The sequence below is a fragment of the Staurois parvus genome, unplaced genomic scaffold (genome assembly GCF_062004578.1).
Source record: "Staurois parvus isolate SC_StPar_1 unplaced genomic scaffold, SC_StPar_1.0 ptg000251l, whole genome shotgun sequence".
Lineage (NCBI taxonomy): Eukaryota > Metazoa > Chordata > Amphibia > Anura > Ranidae > Staurois > Staurois parvus.
Genome location: NW_028318047.1, coordinates 5466227 through 5488652, shown reverse-complemented (window position 1 = coordinate 5488652; position 22426 = coordinate 5466227). Strand labels below are relative to the sequence as shown.

The following is a 22426-nucleotide window of genomic DNA, read 5'->3' as shown; positions in this document are numbered from 1 at the left end:
CGCAGTTGTGCAAGGCTGTGCCCACACCGTTGAATCAATCATTGCTAGAGCTCTGTGAATGGATGAACTACAAGTCTGGCACATGGCTTGTAGTTCTCAATGAACTGCGAGGGGGCTGGTGAGCACCGTTATAGTCCATTGATTCTTCATAATCTCCCTGTACTTTCTGCCCATACGGGTGGTACAGGCAGACAGCTGTACTGAGAATCTGCAGAAACCTGACATTGCACCCGTGATATGAAAAAAGAGAATAATAAATGGATGTTTTTACCTTCCAAAAAAATGTGATTTTTTTTTATCTTTTTAAAAAGCAAACTTATCCTTTAAGTATGTCAATAACACATATCACTTAAATTCCAAATGTTCTGCATTAATTGATAGCTAACACGGTACAACACTCTACTACTGCTAAAACATTTATGTATGAGCATAAAAAGCATGCCTCTAAATTCCAACATATGGAAGTCAGGTGCCAATATCATGCTGCTAACCCACAGCAGTTCCACCTTCCTCTTTCCTGCATGTCTTTATTCTAGTATTAATTTGCCTCCCAAACATTTAAGTGCAAGATGGCTGCTGTTCAGTATTTGTTTTTGATACATGTGATCCACATAATTCATAATTCATGCAGAAAAGTCATTTAGAAAATATTAGTGGTAATGAATTGAATGGACACAAGAGGGCAGTGTTGAGTTCATATTTTTCCTGGTCAAGTCAGTACAGTAAACGATTGGACTGCGTTTCCCTAGGTTCACACCTAAGCGTTTTCTGCAGCGTTTTGCCTCTTGTAGAAACACAGTACAGTCCATTTAACATGTTCACATCTCCGCGTTTTCACCCGGTGCATTTTTTAGAAAGAGTCAGGGACCTTTTTGAACACAAAAAGTTGCATTTTTCGTTCTATAGACTTCAATGGGAACACTGCAAAAAAACCTGTAGTGCGTTTTTGCTGAATTTTTGCCATGTTTTTGCTGCATTTTAAATCTGCCTAGCAACAAGAAAAAAAACAGCAAAATCCGCTGAAAAAACAAGAAAAAACCGCAAAAACATATCAAAATGCAGGTGCAAAAACGTAAAATGCAATGCAGAAATGGCTCAAACGCAACCTGCATAGGTGTGAATCTAGCCTTACGTTAATTTTTGTACCGCTGAATGCGCTGTCATACTAAATGTGATGTATTATCTAAAACAAACGTTCATAGATATTAAACATATTCATTGTGATTAATGCCCAATTCCACCAAAAACTGGTTTTGCAGAGTGGGGAAGGGTTAGAAATTTCACCAGGTATTTACTGCTGACCACGTCTCCATTTCTGTCTTTGTGACATCTTATGTGTCTTGTAAAAATGTCATGGGGACAGCAAGAGGAGTCGCAGGACTGACACAGGCAGCAGTAAAATCTCCAATATTAACTCTTCCCTGGTCTATCTAAAATGAAAAAAAATATATATTTTGGCTGTAATTTGTCTTTAAGAAATATCTGTCATTAACATGTGAAAAGTATCTTACTTCTACAGCCAAATCCCAGGCCACTATGACAGGTGCAAAGCTTGCCCATCCTTTTTTTGGCTTCTTCAAATTCTCTTTGGCCGTTGAAGTCAGCCCATTATAGACACCAGCCATTCAAAATGTGGATGGGGACCATATGTAGTGGGAAGCTTGGACACCACAAAAAAAGGTTCCGCTCCGTGAGGACGTCAAGTGACGAAACGCGTAGGGCGGGGCTTCTGGAGGTGACGTCACCACGTTCAGCGAGCAGCTGTATACACCGGAGCAGGCTGTTTGATTTTTGCTGTGCTTGCTATTCATGGCTCGGACACTAGTAAATGTGAGTGGAATATATTGTGTTTTTATGAATAAAGTTTTGATACGGTGTTACGCTCTGAGTCTTTCCTCTCTTACTTCCTGAGTTCGTTCCGAGACTGAGAAGAATTTAGTGCCATTTGAATTATCCCACATACGCTGGTTATCCATCTGCAGACCATTGCTCCCAGAGCAGAAGCCTTTGTGCTGGTTTGTAATCTGACCAGCATATTGCTCTGGTGAGTTTACCCAATCTATCTGGTGGTGGATTTGTACACGGTCATTTGTGTGTTTTTTTTCACATGAAATTTGAATATTAAAGAGAAAAGCACTTATACATATTTTTTATGGTGTTTGGACATATTATATTTTTTCACATTCTTGGTTTACTGAATAGGTTGTAAAAGGACACTTTTTGCTGAAGATAATTTATTTTTTGTAATATTGATTTATATACACTTTTGTTTTAAGGATATTATTTAGATTTGAATTAGCACTTTGAGATTATACAAAGGAGGAGCGCTGCCTTTTTTGCTTTATATTCCTTAGTTTAAAGGGAACCTGTCATGGACATACATACAGTACATCTGAGAAGAATATCAGAGGCAGCATTACCTGAATCTTCAGCTGCATTTTAACTACTAGCCAATGGATGAACCTATGCAGCTTCACAGAGAGTGAAGGCACTGTCTCAGAACCTAGCCTTAAAGCAGTAGTAAAGTCATTCTTATTATTTTAAAAAATGGGTCCCCCCAGCAGCTTTAAGCCATAATGTACTAGTATGCAGTGCATAATAGCACAGTACGACAGACTTACCTACAGCATTACACTGTCACAGCTCTCCCTTGTCCCCAGCAGCTTCCATCTTCACCCGGACTTTCTTCCGGGTTTCTGATCTTCAGATGCTTGAATGGCTGTGCCAGGGCAACGTCACTCCTGCGCATGCACACAGGAGTCACATTGCAGCGGCATACAGAGCGGGCCATGGATATGGTCTGAGCTGCACATGTGCGGCTCAGATCACATTACTCGCTGACAGGCAGTGGGAAAATTTATGACACAAGAGCCCTCTGGGGTCTTTTCTGATATAAAAATTCTACCTGGCATTAAGTAGAATTATGGCCTCCCATTAAATAAAAATAAGTGCCGCACTTAATTATAAAGTTAACTTACAGTTTTCTCTTTGTCCCTCTACCAATTCCCACAATATCTGTTGATCCTGCCAAAGAAGTCCACCTAAGGCCACTTTCAGTTATGATGTGGCAACAATGCTGCACTGCTCCTGAATTCAGAGCAGAGTTGCCCCTCTAATGTAGGCTGTGCCTGCTTGAACAACAGTGGGATAGGATGTTGCAAGGGTCGTGGCTATCAACATTGTCACTGCTGATTCATATGCATGCTACTTGTCAGTCAGCACCTGGCCATGCCTAGTTCTGCCCACTGCTTTATGGATTGACTGGACTGCCTCTGTTGCAGAACCCCTCCCACTGTAAGCGACAGTGTCTAGGAGGGGAGCATGTGAGACACAAATCAAGGACGATTTGGCTCAGTCACAAAAGGTAAAGGATGTTTTTGTCTTTTTGAGACTTGCACATCACAAAGTTACTGGATTTGGTACCTGTCATACAGGACAATTTATTAAGAAACATCCCCACCTCGCTGATTGCTTGGATGTGAATGCTGAGGCCTGAGGATCCCCATGAACAACCATCATTCCATCCTACTTAAAACTGGTAGGATCAGGCAATGACGACATAATGCCTATGGGTACCTTTAATCAGGACGTTCAGATTTGATTTCAGACTTAATGTTTGTCGTTCAGTTAATCTGTAAACCTGTATTGTTGCCAAAAGCGTGGATCTCTCTTTACAGAATGTTAAGAAAATAAGGCTTAGCTCCAAATTCGGCTTGGACAACAAAGACATAACAAGGGTCAATAATGCAGCTGTTGCACAAAAACAGGATCCATTAATTAAATGCTGAAGTTCAAAAGACAATCTGCTTATTATCTTGTAATTAGACTTAATAAAGAAAAGACAGGATACAAAAATCCAAGGAGAACTCTTCAAGACCAGAGACACTCTTTTAAAGGGAAAGAAGAACGTATTTCTAGTAAACACATATTTTATTAATAAAGTATTTACCTAAAAGAAACTTATAGGCCCCTTTCACACTGACTGACTGTCAGTTTTTCAGGTGGACCCAATCAGACCATCCATAGCTCTCTATGGACCGGTGGGTGCCAGCAGACATGTGTCCACCTGCCCGTATCCGATCCGATCCTGTATGCTAAAAACAGATGGATAGGGATCTGTTTCCCATCCGCCTGGCATATCTTATCTGATGACAGTCGGGTGGAAACATACAGGCGGTTTGTTTCCATCTGACCGCCCCATAGAAAACAGGGGCTGTGTCTGTGCCTGCTCTGCAGCAGTGGAAAGTGCACAGACCTGTCATCCGCTTGCTCATCGGGGATCAGAGGAGAGATCCCCCGTTGAGCAGGAGGATCCGCTGACAGGTTCGCCCCATCTGAAAGGGGCCTTATATGACTTTCCCATTTACACACCTGCTCTTTTATTTTTTGTTATTGCTTGGTATTAAGCTAGCTATACCCAGTTAGATTTTTCTTGTTCAGCCCAGCTGAAGGGTGCCAACAGGGCCAACCACTGACTGAAATTTGTTCAGTGTATGGCCAGCTTTAGTCTACTTCTCTGCCTAACTTTAAAGATGAAATAACAGCACACAGGGAGTTTAATATACACTATACATTCCCTTTAATTAAGGGAGAGCTGTCAATTCTATATCTAGACCAGGGGTGCACAACCTGTGACCCACAGAGCCCTTTGATGTAGCCCTCGACCTCAAATCAGGAAAGCGCATGCTCGTGGTCAGCATTCCATTGGGCTTGCTGACCCACCATCCCAGAACATCAGAGTGCATCAAGCTGGTGCCAGCATCGGACGAAGCAGGTGGCCAGAGAGTGATCAGGAGCCACATAAGTCGATGCTTCCTCTATATCACTGAGTTCTGTCCCAGGTGGAGTGATACCAAGTGCACTTCACTTGGGACCTTTCTAGCAGACTGGAGATGGAGAGCGATGCCAGCAGAAGCTGGAAGAGGAAAAGAAGGCTTTACTGCGGGTTAGCTGCACTGAGCAATAGACTTCTATTATATCTTATATATATATTCTAGATTTTAAATATATAGCAGCTTTGAATGCTAGAAGAGCTCAATGTCACACAAACATATGTCTAAACAATTGAAAACCTCTGTCCGACAGACATCAAACATTCACTTTTCCATGAAAAGATGGAAAACCAGCCACTTGTGTACTTGCTGGCCAAGTCAGAAATGGGCTGTATGTCCAGGAGGTTGGTCAGTGGATGTGAGAACCAGATGATATGATCTCTTGTTGGATATCTTGTTGGGACTTTTCTGTCAAGATCGACAGCACAACTGTCTACCCATCCCCGCATGACAGGGTGCTAGGTGTAATCTTGGGCTCTGAACTCTCCTTTCAGCCCCCCAACCACTGTTCAAAGCCTGCCTCCTCAATCTCGGCAACATCTCCAAAATACGCCTCTTTTTAATCAATGAGACCACAAAGCTCCCAAGTCATGGTTATCTCTCACCAGGACTACTGCAACCATTCTCATTGGCTTACCTTTATATGGGCTATCCCACTTTCAGTCTGTCATGAATACTGCTGCCAGAATTATCCTCCTTACCAAGTATTTGCTATGACTCTCTGTCATTCCCTCCACTGACTTTCGCTCACCCAACAATTGAATTAAAAATACTAACAATAACTTATAAAGCCATCCACAACTCAGACCCAAGTTTCATCACTAACCTTGTCTCAAAATACCAATCAAACCGTTCTCTTCGGTCCTCCCAAGACCTCCTGCTCTCTAGCTTCTTTGTCACCTCCTCCCATGCTTGCCTGCAGGACTTCTCCAGCTCCTCTCCCATCCTCTGAAATTCCCTACCCAAATCTGTCTGATTATCTCCTACTCTGTCCACTTTTAGGTTATCTCTGAATGACCTTCTCTTTAGAAGAGCCTATCCTGCCTCCACCCAACAATTGTACTTTGATTATCTCCTACTCTGTCCACTTTTAGGTTATCTCTGAATGCCCTTCTCTTTAGAAGAGCCTATCCTGCCTCCACCCAACAATTGTACTTTTATTTTCTCCATCAGCTCATCCCCAGCAGTTATTATCTTTTATCACTTGACCATCCCTTTTAGATTGTAAGCTCCAACGAGCAGGGCCCTGTGATTTCTCCTTTATTGAATTGTAACTGTACTGTATGCTCTCATGCTGTTGCGCTGTGCAAACTGTTGGCGCTATATAACTCCTGCATATTAATAATAATCTACACCAAACATTTTTTCACACGTTGGAGGGCCTTTATCGAACATACGCTTTCCCAACGGGAAATAAATCAACTTATGGTCACATTTCAATACACTGCCTGGTATGCTAAATCCAACCTGGCTAATACCCTAGGTCGCTTGAAGGTCTCTGACCCCACATCTATTATGGGAAATGACCCCCCCCCACCCTGGGGGACTTTCTCTTACACCTGCAAACAGAGTAGGAGTCGTTAGTCCAAGTCCCTATCCCTCATGGATTCTCATTAAGTATCTCTGTTCTGATCTTTGGGAATCTGCTTGATGTAGATGTATTCTTGACCATGTGAAGTTTCCTTTCTGTTACTATGACCCTTATATGTGCCACTTTGGGATGGAGTTAAAGTCTCCAGTCCTGAATTCGGCTTTCCTCTGTATATGTATGAATATGACGTGTCTCACTTGTGAATGACAACATTTCCTCTGCTTAATTGTCTTGAAGTGTACATTCCATTTAGTTATTCTGTTGATTTGTTCTTTCATTTGTTGCTTTTGTCTCCTGCCTGGTTCCTTTGTATCAGGATTTTGTATATTATCTTCTTTTGTAATTTTGTGAAAAGAAAAATTGAAAATCTGAATAAACATAATTTTTTAAAAATTAAAATAATCTACAGTCATCTAGAAAAGTGTTGAGTTCCACTTCAACAGTACAGGTTCCTCAACACATAGATGTTCTAGCAGGCAGATTCTCCCATGTAGTGGTTACAAGAGGACGAATTCTCTTCCTAACTGCAACAGAGAGGATTAGAAAAGTAGATATATGTAAAACTATCCTTCCTTAAAAGCTTTTTAAGTGACTTTTAAAACTACATTATTTATCTGAGGTTTATTTTATGCTATTATGCGGGATTATTATGTTTCCTAAATCTATCAAGGCCTATAAATTTCATCCTTGCCGCATCCACAAGGTTTGTATGTTCTTGCCGACCCTCTTTGTACTGTGCAGCTTGCCAGGGCAGGAACACTGACCTCCTTTATCCTGTTGGCAAGGACATCTCCCAACATGAAGTCACACACAACCATCCGACTTGTTGTTCCTTCAGCTGTTCTACATCCCATCACTAGTCCCCCCTCCCGTATAGTAATCATCATTTATCACACACATATCCTTCCATTCTCAGCACTCAATTTCCCCTTTGTCTCAGCATCTCCTCAATTTCCAGGGGAAGAAAACGCCCGCTTTGTTCACACACTGCGGACAGCAGATTCCAAGCATATTACTCAGATCTGCTCTATGTACACCCCCAGGACAACAGTCTGAAAACCAACGTAGCAGACAGAAAGACAGAAAGCCAGTCAGTAATAGAAAATGATGATAGGGAAGAAGGAACAATAAAAGGAATTTGGAATCCGGGGTATACAGATACTGTCTGTGAATGTCAGTCTTCTCTGCCTGTGATCAAGTACGCAGTCATTATGCTATTATCTTACTGATGTATATCTGCCAAGTGTTACCGATATCTAATAACCATCCCACCCACACGTTTAAAGATTTTTTTTAACTTTCATTAATGCTTTTTTCTGTATATTAGATTGGTTTTAAAAAAAGATTAATGTGTTTAAATAACAGTTAAAGCACCTTGGACGTTTGACCTATTACATAATAAAAGAGTAGCTCTTGTAAAAACTTTTTTGGATAGGGAATAGGGAATGGTCAGAACATGTCAGTTTTCTTTTTAGCAATGTTGTCACTAAGTGGAAATAGGGATAAAAAGGTAATCAAGTACTTCTAATTGTAGGAAGGGGGATGGCTAGAATCTTAGCTTTTTCCCATCCCTACTGGAGTTTTCCTCTCACATTCTACACAGTGACAACACTGTCAACAGGACAGGAAGTGAAGATATATTTTCCACAATGGAGCATAGATTGCAAAAAAAAAAAAAAAATTTGGTTTATTTATCTAAACAAAGAAATTAAAAAGTTCTGGCAAGAAATACATTTTAATGAATACAACTCTTAAAGACAAGCAACTCCCATTATTGTCTTTTTAAATTTCTGCAACTTTTCCCTGATCTTTACGAGTTGCTGTTTTCCCAAATGTAAATGGGGTCAATGTGTAGTCTGCCTTGCATAAGAATTTATATCCCAGCTTGGGGAAAAGCAGCTTGTGGAATGCAGGAACTAGGCACAACTCCCACATAACAATGCAGTTGACCAGGGCCTTCCACCTCACCTATATACAGTAATTTTAATTACTGAGGACAACTGATCTGGTCATCCCCTTTTTTCTACATGCATTTTAATACTGGTTGGTAAAGTCACTTCATCAGAGTGATGGACCAGTGATAAAGGGCATTAGGTGTAATGGGCCAGAGAAGACAAAAGCTGGCCATTGGGCTGGCATTGGGCCGGCTATACAATATACAATCTCCTTCAGATATACTGCAAAACTGTAACGTAATATTAAGACATACCTAAGCATTCCATTCAGTTTGTTTCAGGTCAACACTGAGGTTCCTCCAGAAGTTGCTAGGTGGTATCTTGAGCAAGTAAGAGTTTTGAACTCCCAATAACCACTAATATCAATAATCTTTTTTAACTATATGTAAGGGGGGCCGTTTTCCCACTGGTGAACAATGAAAGAGTGTCCTTCACCCTCTGACCATTCATATAAGAGATCTTTCACCCAATGGCCACCAATGTATGGGACCACTACATCAACTACCAATATAAGAAGGCACTTTCCATTGACCACCAATGTAAATGGCACTACAGTTTTCACCATCAGTGTTTCTTTTCTGAACTTTTTTATTATTTGTTCCATTTCATGATTGTTACTGAAATATTTTTTTTCTAACAAAACGGGAGTGTTAAAAAAAACTTTCTGCTCTGAGTGTCAAATGTACTATACACATAACAGTCTTTTTTCTTTTATGTATTATTATATTTACAAGTTACTGGCCACAGAAATGTAGCTAGAAATGTAATATTTTAGCAAGAAATGAAAAATTAATTCAAGGTTCCTCTGTAAAAGGTTGTAAAAGGATGCACTGCATAGTTGATGCCACCTTTACAGTGCACCCCATGTTTTAGGGGTTCTTCTCTGCAGGCAATCTTTGGGTAAACATGCAAATACCTTGAGGTGCTTGATTTCAATTAATACTGGTCCTTTCAGTTTGGTACAATTGAAATGCAAAGCTCAGCAAAGTTGCCTGATTTACAGTTACAAAAAAGAAGCTCTCATGGTTGAACTATTTCTTCCACCCAACTTTCATCATACATGTTAGCATTACTACAGGCAGTTAAAAAATGTATCCAGTACTATAACATTAATCAGCTTCTTTCATGCAACACATGAACATTCTACACATAGTAAAAACATGGCCATTTATCAAGAATTCTTGGCTTTCCTAACTACAAATGATTAGCTCATAAAAACCCTGACACAACCACTGGTTCAATCTGACAAGTAATCTACGATACATAATTTTGATGTTAACAGATGACCACCTCATGACCTTATTCTGAAAAGACATTTACCTGATAGCGGTCAGGATCAGCCCCTCCAGCCTGAGCCACAAAAAGCCCAGATCCATCCTCTAGCTCCATCTCATCAGGTGACCTCTCAAAACGGACCCTCTTCAGTTCATTACACTCCATATATAGGGTAACCTCCTCTTCTTCCACACTGAGGGCAAAGCGGGTCCATTGGTTTGTCAGTGCTGGGATGCTGAAGGTGGCGGCAGGGAAGGACACTGCTGATCCAGGCTCAGTGTAATAAAAAATGATCTGCTGCTTACCATCTTTGACTTCTGACAGCTTCACTCCAATGTACACAATAGACTGTGAAGCATCTGTGATGGAGAACAGCATTCCGGCCTTCTTAGTGGTAGGCTGTATGTGGAACAAAATAGAAAACTCCCTAAACATGGGGCTAGGAAGGTGGTACTGTGCCACCTGTCCAGTGTTGGCATCTTCTCCAAATACATAGCCGGGAGTCTTATCAGGGCCAAAGATTTTAGTAATCTGTTCTGGTGGAGGATCTCCGATGAGCTGCAGGAGGCCAACCTCTACATTCACCCGATCTATGAAAATGACACAGAGAGGAAAATGAGAGACCTGTTAGAAATGTCAAGCCACTGGAAATGAGCATACAATTTAATTCACACTATAATAAATATTTCAAAGCATGAACTCAAATAGATAAACAGCATCTTAATTTTACAAAAAAAAACCTGTCCCCTACTTTTGTTGGCTGTTGATTAATCATCCAAGTATTATTTATTACCTGTCATGTTCCAATATGTTTGTATAGGATCATGAAGTGAAAACTGTGCCCATGGGAAGCATTCACACTTGTATCAACTGCAGACACACAAAGATGTTGTGTTTATTCAAACACTTCAGGCCAGCTGTATTTAATTAAATACAGCCCTCTATCACAGCAGCCAAAAAGTGCCCATTTCCTACACAAGCGTGTTTAGACACAATTAAAATAATTAGACAATTTATGCTATTGACAATGTATATTATTGCACTGTTCTACCTTAACCTGGCCATATACCATAAGATTTATCTTGTTCAGCCCTGCAGACTACACAAAAGAAGTCACTTGATTCCCCTATCCATGTGAAACAGCATGGATGGATGATCTCTCCTTCTGGCTATTGTATTCCGACAGTTGACACCCACGGCTGTCAGAATTCCTGAACAGTGGCTGCATCTGATTGGATGCAGCCGCTGTCCGGACGCCAATTTTCTGCATGGCTCCTTTGATTCTCAAATAAAGGGATGTTGGGTGGAAGGATGCTGATGCCATCCAAAATTAGCATTATGAAATTCGCTCCTTGTATGGCCAGTGTTCGAACGTCACTTCTACCATAAAGACTAAGGTGATCTGTAACCTGACAATAATGAATCTTACAATCTACAACCCATTACAGAATATAAAAGGTTGCATTGTCACTGAGATATCTGGGACAATACAAAAACTCACAGCCACAGAAAATCCCAGGGGTTTAATAAAAACTAATAAAAACTTCCATATCCCACATTGGAAGATTCTTGTTTTAAGGTAATAGGCTTCAATAATGCCCCTGCAGTTCTTTTCTCAATGTTTTTCTCCCTCTTTAATTGTCCTGGTTACCAGGAATTAAAATGATAGCTAATCGAAAATTTTGAGTTGCCACCAGAACAGCTGGAAATCTTCCAATGGGGATACTTGTTCCTTTATTAACTATCTAAGAGGAGATCCCTCATATTGGAAGGATACCCTCTCTCTTACTTCCTATTAAGCCTATGGGACAGGATGTGAAGGGAAATCTTCCTATTGAGACACGGGTGACAAAACAAAGAACAGTGTGTTAACCCTCCCCTATTCTATCTAAAATGAAAAAAAAAATGGCTTACGATATACTTTAAAGCCCAAATCCAGCAACTTTATTCTTTTTGGAAAGAGTGCGGGAGTGGTAGATCCCATGTCAGGTTTTTATTGTGACCTTAGTCCCCATAACGGTTCTGTGCTCTCCCTTATCCATCCACAATCTACCAAAAAGTTTGCCCACTAGCACATTTTTGTTTTTTAGGCTACCACTTTAAAGTGGTTGGAAACCTCAGACATGAAATATGAGCAAAGCATATCCATCTGTAGTATATACTTATCTCAAATAAGGGCACTAAGAGTCATTTATGTCTTCTTCTTTATTCCTCAGCTATCAACATGAATTACTTCTGACAAGTTTTCCTGACACCAAGAGAAAAAAAGGTGACAGGACAGGCAGCTCCAGCAGATTGACAGCCTCAGGTCTGTTCCTGTGAGCTGTGTGGAGGGGGTGTGCCTCTTCCCTCCAATCAGCTCTCAGAGCTCTCCTCACTGAGTTCTGAAGTGTTTAATTTCTGAACTCTCAGACAAGCTTTATAAATTCAGCACTTTGAAAGGAGGTACAGAAGAGAATACTGCAGATAAACAGGTACAAATTATGTAGAAAGATTTGTTTAATTATCTGAGGCCAGTCACTTCACTGGGTATATGTAAGGGTTTACAACCCCTTTAATGAATAATGTTTGTACATTGGCCTATTAATAAACACCACCTTTCTAGAGAGATCTTCTGAGGACACTTCCCTTTCTTCCTGTTTAATCGGGGGAGGGGGGGCATTTAAAGAATAACTGTACTAAAAGCACAATTCTTTGTTAACATTTTTCACATTACATGCTTTTGAAATTCTGTGTCTATATTGCTAAACTTATAAAATGATAGCCTTATCATGCACACTATTCAGAGTCCACCATTCATCAGTTCACAGTTTGTTGGTTGCTATGGGTTATAGAGCTTTGTATGCTACTCTTTGCCTTGTTAAGTAAGTCTATGTGTCTGGCATTTTTATTAGAGGGGCAGCCCCCAGCCAACAAGAACTGACATAGCACAACTGTTAGAAATAAGACATTTGTTGCAACCATGAATGTATGTCTTCTGGAGTGTTCAAATATGTTTTCAGTTTGGTATAGTGTCTCAAGCAATTCTAATCAGGAATGAAAATGGCAACAGAAAAATATCTACAGATGCTTCTTTTCCCAGTACGATGTTTCCTCGACTTCTTTCCATTTGTCCCCGGAGATATGCCATTTATGGGGTCTTCATGGGAAAATTCCCTAGTAAAAGGAACAGCTGACACTTTAGGGGCTCTTAGAACTCAATGCCACTTAAGTTGCATATAAAGGACCCTTTAGTATGGCAGATGTGCTTTTTATGGTACATCCGCAGCTAATCGTAATATGCTGTCTGTAATCACTTAGTCATTTACTAATCACTGCCAAATCCCTCACAGCTCACCATTGCTTGTTTCTTCTCATGGAATCAATGTTAGTAAGCATGAAGAATTAAGTTCATCCAGAACTCACCTTTCAGTTCTGGATGGTGGCTGGTGTGATGGGCTCATGGGGTCTCTAGGGGTAAACACTTGCACCTTCATTTTCAGCATGCTGACTTGCCTATGAGGGAGACTCACACTCACCCTTGGGTTTTCTATGAGGGAGACTCACAGTCACCTTTGGGTTGCATATTTACTCGAGATAGTGGACATTGCAGCTAGAGGGGTGAGACTACCTTGATGTAGCAGTAAACGTGAGACCCCATGATGGCTGAGAGTAGGACTTCAAAAGAGAGGTCTCCACACAGAAGTCCTCTAAACATTTGTTAAGCTGGTGAGTGATTTAGCACACCCCTGTCAGTCCACCCATGAGTGAAATAAAAAAAATTCTGGTGGTGTGGCTTTTGATCCAGAGGACTCTTGGGTGACAACATGGCTACTTTCCTAATACAGTTGGTCCTGAGCCCTCTACTTCCTCCAGTCACTTCCTTTAATCTCACTGACAGCAAGGAGAAGATGCTAGAAGTACAACTACAGGGCTTTTGTACTCCCAATGAGTTGACATCAACTACATGCATACACAAGAGAAATAACATGGTGTTCAATAGATTTGATCACCAATCGGGTGCTTAGCAGTGCTTTGAAATAGCACACCTTTTTTATATGAAATTAATCACCAAGTGAAATAAATCCTTCAATACTACAATACATATAAAGTGCAAATGTCAATGTGACCTTTACATTGGGCTTTCAAAAGAAAAGACAATGGCTGTCTCACCCTCTGCCCACAAATGAATAGGTCAACTGCCCGGCCTGTTACCTCCCAGTTACTAAAGCTAGCCATACACAGAATTGTAATAGAAAATTTTGTTTTCTAAACTTTCATTGAATTTTCTAATGATAAATGGCGACAAATCAATTTTTCTGACTATAGTGACGTAAAATACAGGGCGATGAATGGAACATTTTTCTTTCTTTTAATCTGAATGAAAAAAATTCTAACTCCTAATGTGGCCCCTCGTTGGTGGAAAGCATATTTATTTGAATGTGTCTGTGCTAGAATAAAATTTCCTCCAGAATTAGAACTTTCATCATCATCAATATTCAATCTTCTAAATGATTATGTATGGTATAGGATTGTATGAAAGAACAATACAAAGGTTTCTGTACAGTGTATGCAAAACTGGATTTATATGTAGATTCTTGTGTATATACAGTAGCATATCCACTACAACCCCCATGGACAAGTGAACATATAATGTATGTACTTCAAAATATGATATATACCTATAAATTTAAATAAACTCAGTTTTACATTCCTTTTCCTTGATTTCAACAATAAGACCTGGTTCACATACACTCACTGACCCCTTTATTAGGTGCACCTGTTCAATTGCTTGGTAACACAAATTGATTATCAGCCAATCACATGGCAGCAACTCAATGCATTTAGACACCGAGACATGGTGAAGATGACTTGCTGAAGTTTAAACTGAGCACCAGAATCGGAAAGAAAGGGGATTTAATTGACTTTGAATATGGCATGGTTGTTGGGGTCAGATAGGCTGGTCTAAAGATTTCAAAAACTGCTGATCTACTGGGATTATCATGCAAAACCATCTCTGGGGTTTACAGAAAATGGAAATATCCAATGAGTAGTAGTTGTGTGGATGAAAATGCATTGTTGATGTCAGAGGAGAATGGGCAGACTGGTTTGAGATGATAGAAAGGCAACAGTAACATATGCCAATATGGACCAAAACCTCTGAGAAATGTTTCTAACACTTTGTTTTATCTAGGCCATGAAGAATTAAGGCAGGTCTGAAGGAAAAAGGGGGTCCAACCCGGTATTAGCAAGGTGTACCTAATAAAGTGGCTGGTGAGTATATATGTGAATTGGATGTATTTGAACTGCATCCAATTCCCATGACATGTAAACCTGCAGCCTTTTCAATAGAGCTGGTTCATATATGTGCGGGCTGGCCGCAGCACGTTTTCGAAAAGAGTCCAGTGCAATTCAGCCTGGTTCAGGTGCAATTTCCAATGTCATACAATTTGACAATTAGCACCTTATCCGCTGAAAAAAGTCACACTGGAGAGGGTTAAAATCGCACTGTCAAACCGGACCACACATACTGTATGTGAACCAGGGCTCAAAGAAACCTGTTGTTTAATACATCTAATAATCCATTCAAGTAGCAGGTCTGGAATAAAAGTAGCTGACTGAATAATGGCATTTTCAAATGGTCAGACAAATGGTTTTTCAGAATTTCATATGAATGTTCAAATGAAAATATAAACATATAAACCACTAAACAGCTCATCCACTCCCTCATCATATCACGACTTGATTACTGCAACTCCCTCCTTACTGGCCTGCCTCGCCGCTGGCTATCCCCGCTTCAGTCGATCCTGAATACGGCTGCCAGACTCATTCACCTTTCCAACCGCTCCGTTTCTGCCACCCCCCTCTGCCAATCCCTCCACTGGCTTACGATTGCGCAACGGATCAAATTCAAAATCCTAACACTGACGTACAAAGCTGTCCACCATACTGCCCCGAACTACATCACTGACCTAATATCCAAGTACCGCCCAGCACGCTCACTCCGCTTCTCACAAGACCTCCTTCTCTCTAGTTCCCTGGTCTCCTCCTCCCATGCCCGCCTCCAGGACTTCTCCAGGGTGTCACCCATCCTCTGGAACTCCCTGCCCCAACCCATCAGATTATCACCTACTCTCCTCTCCTTTAGGCGCACCCTGAAAACCCATCTCTTCAGAGAAGCCTACCCCACCCCCTGCTAACTTGCCGACCTCCTCCACTCTTCCTACCACTCCATCCCCCACAGCTATCTCCTCCTGTACCACTATCCCCTCCCTCCTAGATTGTAAGCTCGAAAGAGCAGGGCCCTCGAACCCCTCATGTTTTGCATTGTATTGGTATTGTTCTGTCACATGTTCTGTCCCCCTTTGTAATGTACAGCGCTGAGCGAACTATTGGCGCTTTATAAATACTGTATAATAATAATGTATGGTTAGCCTAGGCCTTATAATTGGTCTGTCACTAGAATAGGCACCCTCACTCACCATATAATTGCTCTGTCACTAGAATAGGCACCCTCACTCACCATATAACGGGTCTGTCACTAGAATAGGAACCCTCACTCACCATATAATGGGTCTTTCACTAGAATAGGCACATTCACTCACCATATAATGGGTCTGTCACTAGAATAGGAACCCTCACTCACCATATAATGGGTCTTTCACTAGAATAGGCACCCTCACTCACCATATAATTGGTCTGTCACTAGAATAGGCACATTCACTCACCATATAATGGGTCTGTCACTAGAATAGGAACCCTCATTTACCATATAATGGGTCTGTCACTAGAATAGGCACCCTCACACACCATATAATCGGTCTGTTACTAGAACAGGCACCCTCACTCACCATATAATTGGTCTGTCACTAGAATAGGCACCCTCACTCACCATATAATTGCTCTGTCACTAGAATAGGCACCCTCACTCACCATATAATTGGTCTGGCACTAGAATAGGCACCCTCACTCACCATATAATTGGTCTGGCACTAGAATAGGCACCCTCACTCACCATATAATTGGTCTGGCACTAGAATAGGCACCCTCACTCACCATATAATTGGTCTGTCACTAGAATAGGCACCCTCACTCACCATATAATTGGTCTGTCACTAGAATAGGAACCCTCACTCACCATATAATTGGTCTGTCACTAGAATAGGAACCCTCACTCACCATATAATTGGTCTGTCACTAGAATAGGTACCCTCACTCACCAAAAGGAGCTTAGAAGGGGTGCGGACAGGTTGGGAGGTTGAGTCAATCTTTATATATCAGAGCACCCCAAGATACGAGCCACCCAGGTCCTCATTAGGACAACTATCCTGACATACAAGCACTCTGTGATACCAGTAGAGCTCTGGGTACTTTTTTCATCTCAACTTTGGGGTACTTTTTGAAAAACGAGAAAAGAGAGTTTTCCAGAAAACATGTCTATAGTAGCTAATCATCTATTTTATTTTGTTCCCTGAGAAAATAAAATAACTGACTGATGTTGGAAAATGTGTCTTCTGACTCATATTTGCATCATTTTATTAAATCTGGCAATCAGTGGCCAACAGAGACTTTTTATTGCACAAACAAGACAGTTCTGCCAATAATTCAGGACGTATGCTAAGCAGCACAGAGCATGACTCTGTCAGAATATACCCTCTGTTGGATAATAGATCACACAGTATGCCCATCTACATGACTGAAATAGTAAAGTGATGGAAAACATCTGGAGATGGAGCAGGTACATGTTGACAGTTCAAGCAGCAAGTAAATCACACTACCCCATCCTCCACACATACCAGCTATATGTGCTCCTATCCTTTCCCACAAGATAAATTGAACAGATTTTACATCATAAATCACAGTAATGGAAAATATATACCATACTGAGAAATTATTTTAGACTTTTTTTTTTCTCTATATGCAACTCACCAATATCAAAATAGAGCTCTGTGTTGACAGGATCTTAGTGAATTGAAATTATACTTAGATCTTTGCAGAAAGAAAGAATCTCTAAATGATGCCGTTAGGTCTAGCACAAAGTTTGGTGTAAACCTAATCCATAGTTAAAGTCTAAAATGTAAAGGACAACTCAACTCCACACTGATATTTTGGGTTAAATCACCTGCCTGATGTTTACATCTTGCAGTTGCCCCACTGACATTTGTATCTCTGCATCTGTCTTCCACTCAGAGCAATGGAAACTATAAGGGATATGTCACAGGGATTTTGCTCATATAACATGGGTTTAACAGTTCCATACAAGTCTATGGGGATGCTAAACCCACTCAAAGTATTTTAAATGCAGGCCAGGAGCTCCACTACAAGTTTAATGCACCTGTCAATGAATTCAGACTGATCTCAGAAGTATCTCAAACTGATGCCATCGACACAAAACCAAAACCCATCAACATAGGCCCATGTTGAGGGCATGTGGCCTTATAGGGTTCAGGAGGGGCAGCAGGGATGAGTCATCGTTGTTAGGAAGCTGGTGGGTGTCGGCTCCATAAAAACCAATGACTCTTCCCTGCTGCTGACAGCAGGGACGAGTCACTGGTTGCTAGGATGCCGGCGGGTGCTATTTCCTAACAACTAATACAAAAATGGACCATTTGTCTGTTTACATCAATTTAGATCTGCTTCCGTTTTCCAAATGGAACAAAAATAGAGACTTGTGTAAAAAAACGAACAGACCTGTAAACGGATGATCATCCATTTATATCCGTTTGCCTATAGAAATGCATTGCTGTTCGTTTTTTCATCTGTCAATGGATGAATGAAAAATGGAGAGATGGTAAGCCCATGTGAAAGGATCCAAAGCCTTTCAAGTGTTTAATGACCAATTTTGGCAGTTTAACTTTATTTACCTTTTACCTGATGAGCGATATCATAGAATATTACACAAAATGTGGTTATTTTAACTGTTAACTGGAGTGAAAAGTGGTCTGATCTGACTATACCCCCCCCCTTCTTCCCTGATAAACTTCATCAGCAGTAGGAACTGTACATGGAAATGTTTATAACTATGATGTTGCATGCATCAAGAAAAAAGGAAAAAAAAATCATCACAATTAGACATAAAAGACAAGTAGCTTCCATTCATAATCTTCAATTTAAATTTTATGTGATGCTTCTATATTTACTTCATAATGACTCATTTTGTAGGAGAGTATCACATCACCCTGTGTCTTTATAAATTCGATAACGCGGCTGAGAAAGCCCTTATCATTCCCTGGCTGAGCGCTCAGAATTCACACTCTTCAATGTAGATTAACAGATTTCAGACTACAATGCTGCTCTGTCCAACTTGTAAAGCCCAGTGGTGTACTGTACACATGGCGTCAGCACAAGATGGCTATTCCCAGAGGAAGAACCCCCAGCACATAACCAGCAATATCACTAACTCAACTAATTTGCCATGGATAGGAAAAGACAGCTGCCCTGGATGGGAGGACAAAGCTGCTTAGCATGGAAACGAGTGTTTGCAACTGGATGGAGCCTATCTACAGCCAGCGATTGAAGATCCGAATAGTACATGGTTCCAAATGAGAGGTACAGTATGAGATTGTGAGGCCGAGGAGCCGGCCAGGCAGGCTGGTTCCCATGCCAGTATGTGGTAGCTCGAGGAATATTTGTGAAGCATTTTTTCCACTTTCCAGCCTCCAGCTGTTGCTAAATGTCAACCATCATAATACTGATAAATGTAGGAACAGATGAGAAATTGAACACTTTTTGGCAGCTCCAAAATCACTGTGAATATGATACTGTATACTGGAGGTCCCCAACTTTCCATAGCTCAAAATCCAAATTCATTAATAAACAAGAAAAAAAAATAGCATATGAAAAATGTGATTAGTTTGCTACATAGAGATGCATTATAAAAAACTGCCACTTTATAATGAAATACTTGCTTACATCTCTTGTTCATCATTTATTATAGTTTAATGCTGTTGATTTACTACATCACATAGTGCCTTGTAGTCTCTATCAGAAGCCCTTCTGAATGGGTGACAATGAAGGAGCCCAATTCAGAGTCAGAGACAAAACCCGAACAGAGTCCTTCATGCCAGGATCACCAAGTATTGGATTCACCTGACCCTTTAATGGGATCAATACCAAAGGTGTTTCCTGGGCTTCCCGTTCATGTGATCACTGCCACTGTTACAGTTGTCACAGGATTGAGAGTTTGCCCTACTTACTGCCAATTGAAAGCAGTGACCAGGAGCTGTCAGTGACAGCACAAAACAGTGACACCAGCCAGGGCTACTGTTAAGGCAGTACAACTGGCCCACCTGTACTGGACCTGGGCCCCATCAGTTCAAAAGTGGAGGTCCAGGGGGAGCAGGAGGGCAGCTGTATTGGCCTATTATTGACACTAATGACTCTTGTGGCTCCCCCTGCAAAGCTGCTGGCTTCTACTCTTCTTTCTCCCTCCAGCTGCACTGCATGTTGCGGATTGGTTCTAGTATCTGCAACCCATTTACCTGCTGTTGGGCCCCCCTGTGTGCCTGCCTTCTCCTGCAGAACTGCCAGCTTCCCTCATCTCCTTCCTGCTGGTGGCTACTGAGGGCACACAGGGGGCTAATAGCAGCCCTGATGCCAGCGGTTCGCATATATGTGGCAGCATGATGTTAAAGCCCACAGTTCTGCTACCACATATATGTGTACAGCCTGGCAAGAAGGAGTTAATGAAGGCTGCAGATTTAAATTATACTAAAATTATATTTGATATGACATTAAGATGTTTATATGTGATTTTACTGATTTGGTTTATACAGTATATACTTTAAAAATAACTATGTACACTATACAGGTTAAACCAAACTGCATCAGCAATGTTTATTGTTGCATACAGATTGATAATGAATACCTGCCAAGAGGTAGCTGAGGGTCACCTTTGACTCCAAAGCTGCCAATTGAGGACCACTGCTTCCTGGAGCAACTGACTAGAAGAAATTCGATGTCCTTTGTAAAATAAGCTTTGAAATTGATGTGCCGTTACACATAATTACCAATTCTAATCACTTACAGACAACTTTATTGGTCTGATTATAGTAAGCTTTTGAAATGTATTGCTTCTGATGTATTATAGATGCATAAATTATGAGCTTAGTTCTGGAAAGTCATAATAAAAGTCATAAGAAAAGTCTTCCTGAAGACAGGAAAATTGTTTTCCTAAAACAGGGGTCTTCAAACTTTCTAAACAAGGGGCTAGTTCACTGTTCTTCAGACTTAATAATGCTCCATCATTGGCGTTAGTGGGAGAAATAGTGCCCCATAATTGGTGTTAGTGGGAGGAATAGTGCCTAAATGTTGGTGTCAGTGGCAGGAATTATGACCCTATTGGTGGTGTCAGTGGGAGGAATAGTGCCCCATGATTGGTGTCAGTGGGAGGAATAGTGCCCCATGATTGGTGTCAGTGGGAGGAATAGTGCTTATCATTAATATTAGTGGGTGGAATAGTACTCCACTGTTGGTGTTAGCAAGAATTATGCCTTCATTGTTGATGTCAGTAGGAGGAATAGTACCCCAAGGGCCAGATAAAGGCAAGTAAAAGTCTGTATCTGGCCCCTGGGCCACCGTTTGGAGATCACTGCCCCATAGCAATAAGAGATGACACAAATCTGCTTACCCTAAACCCTTTACCTATCTTTGAGCAATTAAAATCTCTGAGCAGTTAAATTTCTCACACGACTGTTTGCCATCGCCAGCTGGGTTATTGCAAGTGATGTGCAAAGTTGTCATATCACTTGCAAATTCAGGCCATAAATGGTCAACCTGGGTCTGTGGGAATACTTTTGTTTTTCTGCCAAAGCAAGTCAATACTGTACATGATCTAGACAATTTTCAAAGAAACCTGAGAACAAGGGTATGTTGTAGGGAACTAATGAGCATTGATGTACAGTATTTGCAACAACCAATCAGTTTTCACATTTGGTCCATTTCCAGCAGTCAGAGCAAAGAAAGTAGATAGGGTTTGGATTACTGCACTTCCCACGCCCCAGGTTTATAGCATGTTCCATTTTCCACAATAAATCTATTTAAAATTCAATAAGGAGAGACATAATCACTAGAAAGTACTGCATTTCATTAACAAAGCACTTAAGACACAAACAATATTGCTTGCTTCTGTTTTCTTTCAGTTTTTCTCATTTAGTTTCAGCTGGTGATTCTGCCAGCAACACATTTCCAGTCCTAGAGTGACAACACTCACTCACAATCCTCTATATTATGGTAAGCTATCTTCTTGTGTGGGTTTCTTTAAAATCTACATCTTTACCCCTTCTGGCCAAAGTAATAGGTTTACTATACTGTATGAGGCATCACCCAGAGCTTCCACCTCCCTCCCATAAAACTGAACACATATAAACTATACAGGATCTGGGGCTAGTTAAATGCAGGTGAGGTACCCACTGTGTCTAATTATCATCTTATCCACTTAAGAACCTTAGATGTAGGGGATACTCCTTAAAAAGAAAATCTCTTGGTCATATCTTCTTCATCCTGCTCCTCTACCTTGTTCCTATCAGCAATTCCTGGCTGTCAATGTGACAGCTGGGGCTTGCTATTTATTACATGACAGGAGTGGATGTCAAAATGCAACAGCTCCAGCATAAAATGACTCTTGTAGATGTCATAAAGTAACACAACATAACAATGTATTGTTACATTGTATTTACTGTTTCATTCATAAAAGGATGACTTTTGGCCTGCATATGACAACAGTTAAAAACACCTTTTTACAATAAAACATATTTCTATTAAACCTCTTAACACATTTTTTTCTTTTTGTCTAT

The 22426-nt window shown here is 40.8% G+C and overlaps 1 protein-coding gene across 4 annotated transcripts in view; it reads right to left on the bottom strand.

The window, feature by feature from the left end:
• COL18A1 (collagen type XVIII alpha 1 chain) overlaps positions 1 to 22426 on the bottom strand; it is a 234908-nt gene that overhangs the window by 70306 nt on the left and 142176 nt on the right. For all 4 annotated transcript variants that reach the window (XM_089680860.1, XM_089680856.1, XM_089680857.1 and 1 more), the window contains one exon: positions 9699 to 10243. In XM_089680860.1, coding sequence (XP_089536986.1) covers positions 9699 to 10243 — 545 coding nt within the window. The remainder of the gene's footprint in view (positions 1 to 9698; positions 10244 to 22426) is intronic.